This window comes from Symphodus melops (assembly GCF_947650265.1).
Source record: "Symphodus melops genome assembly, chromosome: 19".
In the NCBI taxonomy this organism is placed as follows: Eukaryota; Metazoa; Chordata; class Actinopteri; order Labriformes; family Labridae; genus Symphodus; species Symphodus melops.
The window spans coordinates 19,879,321-19,885,771 of NC_136709.1; the positions used below are offsets into that span (position 1 = coordinate 19,879,321).

The 6,451-nt window shown below is 39.3% G+C and overlaps 1 protein-coding gene across 1 annotated transcript in view; it reads right to left on the minus strand.

Moving 5' to 3' along the window:
• Positions 1-5,826, minus strand: part of pacrg (PARK2 co-regulated) — a 106,409-nt gene extending 100,583 nt beyond the window's left edge. The window contains exon 1 of the mRNA XM_079369413.1: positions 5,588-5,826. Within this exon, the coding sequence (XP_079225539.1) occupies positions 5,588-5,656 (69 nt within the window). The 5' untranslated portion in view covers positions 5,657-5,826. The remainder of the gene's footprint in view (positions 1-5,587) is intronic.
• Positions 5,827-6,451: the final 625 nt, after the last annotated feature.

The window sequence follows — 6,451 nt, forward strand, 5'->3', positions numbered from 1 at the left end:
ACAGCAATTCATTTACTTGCAACAGTATGCATCACACACAACACATAAACAAAACACCCCAGCTGGATTCATTGGCAATTTATGTACCACACTGGGAACATTATGAGTTTCTGTGTCAGGTAAATGTGTTCCGGGCGATGAAGAAGAGTGATTTTGACTGTGAGTGAGAATGATAAACAGACAGATTCATCTCCATAACATTTTTCAAGCATTCAAGTCTGGGTCAACAACTGTTTGCTTTTGTATAACAACGGGCTTATTTCTACCTACACCGAGTGTCTGTTTATCCCAGCTGTGAACATGATGTTTCCAGCCTGCAGTGTGAGAGGATAGGTGGATAGGGGTATGGATTTAATCATCTTAAATCAAGCTTTAACTAATAAACTTAAGATCATTAAAAAAAAATCATTGTACTTAATGCAATCCAAACTCAATCAGAAATGTTATTTTAACCAGGTTTATACAATGCAATTTAAAGTGAGATTACAGTTGATCAGGTTGCAATTAAATTCTAATCTCATTTAAAGCTTAATTAAGTATTAAGTAGTAACTCTAAATTGTCACTTGTTAAATTGTTGTTTTGTGTCTTCATGCTTTACAATAGCATTCAGTGATCATGGAATTAAAAGCAAAGACAATCTAAACAAAGGATTCTTCCAAAGGCACTAATGGCAACTGTGCTTCAACTCAGTGTAAACAAATGCATCTTTGTTCTCTTCTACCTCAATATTTGGTTATAATTGTTATTTACTATTATCTTGATTATATTCTGATTTAGCTTACGTTTAATGATACAGCCCAGTAAATGACTAGCGAGTTCTTTTTTCTCAGTGTAAAACATGTTCCTCTTTAGGAAACCTGCCTGGTTGATTGAAGATTGTGCAGAAAAGGATAAAGAAGAGAGCGAGAGAGAGAGAGAGAGAGAGAGAGAGAGAGAGAGAGGGAGAGAGGGAGATAAAGATGGAGGAGACATCATCGGGGGGCTGGGACATCTGCTCAGGTATAATGATGACGCTGTGGGGGAAGAAAAGGAATACAATATGGAGGTCACGTTTACATCGAGCTTCCATCTGTCCCCCGGGGTTAGTGGGGTGAGCCAGGAATGGTGATTGGGCCGGGGGGGAAAGGTTGGTTGGCAGGTTGTATGTATATGTGGGTTGCTGTGTATTGGGGCAGGGGGGGGGGGGGGGGGGTATCTGACTTGGGGACCATATTAACCAGCTGATTTTTTTTTTTTATCCCAGAAGCCAAGCCAGCAGTAAATGAGTTGTGCTTGTTATTAAAGCAGTCCATCGTCTTAGCAGTCAGCAGACCCTCACCACAGCGGCGTTGAAGTTGGGATCAGGTGTCGTTTGTATTGATTTGCCCTCTCAGGTGAACTTTGTGTGTTCCGCTGTGTATCGTAGGAGAGGTAGGACACGGGAGAGTGTAGATACATTTAAGAGCTTTCATGTCTTTTAGACAAGTTTAAACTATTTGTTAAAGTGAAAAAGCAGCACACAGAAAGAGGATTTGACATGGCAAACATCCAGAAATCTGGATACTACAAAAATCGATTACAGGGCACAATGATGATCTAAGGTCAAAAATTCTATAGACTATAAATCACTTGAACCTTGCCGTCATGACCCATTCAAACTAAGCTCAATAGTTATTGAACAAATGTTTTTAGTCATTGAGAGAAATCTCTGATTTGTTTAAAGACTCTTCTGATGTTGTGCCACAGAAGCAGAATACACAAGCCTGAATCCAATGAATAGCCCCCGAAATCTCTGATTTGTTTAAAGGCTGATGTTGTGCCACAGAAGTCTATCTCCACTGGCTGGAAGAAAAAAAAATAGTTAACTTAAGTCATCATGGTAGGAAAAGTCTCCTCATCATAATCATTCTCCACAACATGCAGGTGTTTGGGATTTCTCCCCAAACCCCCTGTAATCGGCTGGAAAGAGCCTCTGACACAAAGCAGCAGCTTTGTTCCTTAACTGTCTGAAACAGAAGGTGACGACCTCACACCACGTAATGTGCATCCTCTTTTTTTTTCTCATGCTTGGGGATGAATCATATGAAAAAGGGTGATGTTTCAGGGGCCAGTGCTATTGATTCAATTTCTATGACCACAAATACTTTAAGGCATAATAAGCCTATGCTTCAAGTCCCCATACCCTTTCAAGGCTTGAAATGGCCTTGTCGTTACCTACAAATCACAGCTCTCCGCAAAGCTGCCCTCTCTGGAGCGATATGTCAGTGACCACAGGGGAGGGAAAAAACACAAGGCAACAGACACGAGCAAGCCTCAGAAAAATATAATGGCTTTTTTTCGGAGGATTTAGCCAGTGCTATGGCGGCGTGTGAGCATCATTCATGTTTCAAGCTGATCGTCGGGGGAGATGGTGAATATTAAAGGGCTCTGTCGGAGCCTCCCCTGTGAAGGCTCTTGTCAGGAGATTTGTTTATGACCTTCAAAAACAGAGGAGGAAGTCAATGATATCGAGGACGGCCTCTTTTGCATCTCAAAGCAGTCTCTTTCAAAAAAACAAACAGCGCTGCAGCAGTCCATGTTCAAGTATACGTTGTCATCAGAACTCGAATGCTCTTCCATTTCTATTGAACACATAGCCTCGCGTAAGTGCAGTGTAAACACAATAAGCCAACAACTGTCTGCACAAAAAAAAATAAAAAATAGCAGCTCAGAGAGGAAGACCTAGCTTGTTTTTTTTTTTTTGCATCAAAGAGCCAGAATCTGAGCAGAAATCATTTAAGAAGAGGAAAGTCTGGAAGCATGGAAGGAAGAGTTGGAGGATTGCTGACGGCACTTTACTTCAGGTATTGCTGAACATGGAGGCTTCGACTTCTAAAACTGACCGAAAAATAAGTTAAGACTGTTAACATGAACTACAAGAAGACAAAACACACGAGATGTCCCCTGGACTTCCTGGATGAGTAGATTTAACTCTTTTACACCTGACCAAAAATAAAAAATAAATGCTGCCAATTGCAACTATACAGTAGGAAATGTTTTATTTAACGTATGTGAAATATTATTATTCTGTATGTCATCTCTCTTCATTTTCAACTTCATTCAGCTTGGTGTTGCCTAAAAAAGACTGCAGGAATGGTTGCCTGTGCAACAAGGCAACTAAAGTGCTCAGTAAAAATCTAAAGTAGGAGCGCGTAGTACATGAGGCATCTCTGCATTCCTCACATAAATTATTCTTATTCTAAAGCCCTGAAATTAACACAACAAAACTCTCCTCAATCGAACTGAACCTCTACTGAACTTGTGAATGAGTCAGCATCACACTGCACAATACCAACAGTAGTCTGCTTAATTAGCAGTTTTTAGTGTTAACAAATTGTGAGGTGACCTCACACAACCACCAATAACTTCTCTTCTATGCGTGCTAAAAAAATAAAAAAATAAAAAGCGATGTCTGTGTAAATGTGTAACTAGGAGGTTTGGTTTTTTTTATTCAGCAGCCTACAGTCTATCATCTGCTTTCCTTGCCGACAACATCTTCAGTTTCACAGCATGTGGCTACACATTCATCTATCACAAGCCTTTGTGGGAAAGGGGTCAGCAGAGGGAAAAGCCAGATTTATGCTTCATCCCATGTTTATGAAATGTAACCACGGACAACAGACACAAAGAGTTTCAACTTGTCTTGATCTAATACATTAACATATTGGAGACCTTCCCCTGGTATAGACCAGATATCTGATACTGATCATTGTTTGGCCGACTAAAGCTGCAGGACGTGACTCTTTCTTATGACTCTTTTTGATTTTTGACGTCACAAATAGATCGAAAAAAACAGATTTTCAATACAAACAGATTTGCGATTCACAACACATTGTTACAAAGGGGTGCTTCTTTCAGCTTCTATTCTAGCCTTCTACTAAGACACTGCAATACAACATGTCCAAGATAATGCCGCTTTTATGTTTCTAACATCAGCTGATCGAGTATCTAAATGTCCACATTTTTTACAACACTGTCGGGGTGCAGGTTTTTTTCAAGAAACAAACGATTGTTGTTATTGATTTTGTCTGTTTTTGAAAATGGCTGGTAGATTGATATTAGCGTCACTAATAGCAAGCTAACGTTAGCAGCATGGCTGACGAGTCAGAATCAACAAACCTCTTGTAGCATCGATGTACAGTACCATGCAAGGTTGAGTGTCAGGAAGAAAATGCCACCAATAGGCTCACACGCTCAAACTGGCTGGTTGTGAAAACTGACTTTGGATTAGAAAAAAAAAGATCGTTTTTAAAAATCTGATATAGACTTAAGTAGAAATTAATAATTGGGATTTGGATTTAAATGGATTTTTTTTCTCACCCTTACTAAAGCTACAACAACCAACAAACCAATACTCTACAGTTTATCAATGAAGACAAATGTCTTCTGCGATACAAACCTATTATACTTTCCTGATCCATCTTCATTTGCACTAGATGAAAAAAGACCCGACAAAACTGTCTGAAGAAATGAATCAGCTCTTTCCACACAGTCATAGGACATGTCTGGTCTATGATTGGGGCTGCTCTGTGAGGACACCCTGCTAAGGCAGGCTCTGCTGCTGTAGTTGTTGTTTTTAACATCTGCCAAAAACAAAATCTGCAACAGTTGTTTTGGGACATATACAAGCTTGTGGCTAGAAAATAAAAAGACAACTCTAAGTTTGTCAGACTTCGACTACCCCACAAGCATGTTAGTCTATAAAACATTTCCCTTTCATGTTCATTTGGAAACTCCAAGAAGTCATGAGCATTTATCCGAGCATATGGCCTCAGAATAGTGTCTAATCATAGCTTTGGAGTGGGTTCTAAAAGTGTCCTTTTTAGCCTATTAAAGATTTGTGGATCTAATTTTGGAGTTCTAAAATGCCCTGACCAAAAGAATTACACACAGCAACAGCAACACAGGAAAGGCTAAATAACATTTATAGAGAACAATGTTATGTTCAGGCTCTCTGGTTCTTCTCTTTGTTTATTCCTCATCTCGGCTGTTTGATTTGTGAACAATTTTGCGCTGCACACAGAGGAGACATATGATAGGTGTTGTTGAGCATCTTCTTCAGAGAACTGATACAGACAGCACAGGGTGCAGATGACCATTTAAAGCAGTGTGTGCTAGTGGCAGCGTATGGGAGTCTAGGATGACAGAGTTCAAGTGACCTATCTCAGTCAGCACAGCTCGACTTTATCTCTGCCTCTTAAACACGACTCCTGTCTGTTCTGTCTCCATGATTCAGAAAGAAAGGTTAGTTCGTAGGCTAAAGCGTTTAAAGCGTTAATTAACGCTGGTATAGGTAAACAGCAGGCTAACTGACACCAACCATTTTATTACTCCGTCATTCTATGACGTACTTTTGAAACAAAATACAACGTGAGTTTTCCACAACTTCCTTACAGTATTTACACCTGTTTTAGGCTACATAACACAACGTATTTTGAGCTGTCACTTGTTACTTCGGACGACTCAAACACCTTTACACACATAGCTCAAACATTGCTTAAGATAACGTTAGCTTGAACTTAACGTAACATCACGTTAACGTTTACAGCGTCAGGTAACTTTACTCACCACGGCGTTCTTCATGGTGGACTTCACGGTGAAGCCTTCCGTTTGTACTTCCTTCATGTGTCTCAACATATCCACAGGTGTCTTGATTAAAGAATTAAGAGCCAAAACTCAAAGTGAAGCGGAAGTGTTGGTTTTTTGTGGCGAAAGAGACGCTCGTATTAATATTTTTTTGTTTTTGCCCCCCCCGCTGTGTGCTTCCTATGCAATTTCAAAGACGCTCTAGTCTGGTTGCTACGGAGACGCGTGTTTACTTGTTGCCATGGAAACTCTGTGACGCTTCAGAAAACGTGAAGCGCAAAGTGCCTTTTTGCTTTTGTTTGAGCTTATCAACCTTTGTCAGAAAGCCAAAAAATGTTAAAGAGCAGGTTATATTACAGCAAAAATGGAAGTTACTTGTATTTGAGATATTACATAATGATTATGTCATTGTATATTTTCAAATTGTTAGGTGTCTACTAAGCATTGTGATTTACAAATTAATAATAATTTTATGCAAATTGTACGAAATATTTCTATAATTGCTTTGTGTACTTTGTTTATGCATCTTAATTGACACTTAAATATCAGTGCAGCACCATTTTTTTTTTCATTATAATAATGTGTTGAATCATTGCTCTCTTTTCGTACTTCATTGTGCATTTTTTTTTAACTATCGGGCTGCAAACAGAGAATAGATGACCTAAGCTCTAACAGAATGGCCAGTTTTTATGTGAGCCACTGCAGCAGTTTGTTGTCCACTTCCATTTAGGGTACAGAATATCAATCACACCCTTGGTTCACCATTTAACTCATACAGTGCATCCTCATCCAGAATTAAATACTTAATGATGCTTTTTGTCTCACAGGAAAACCAAGACCTTGACT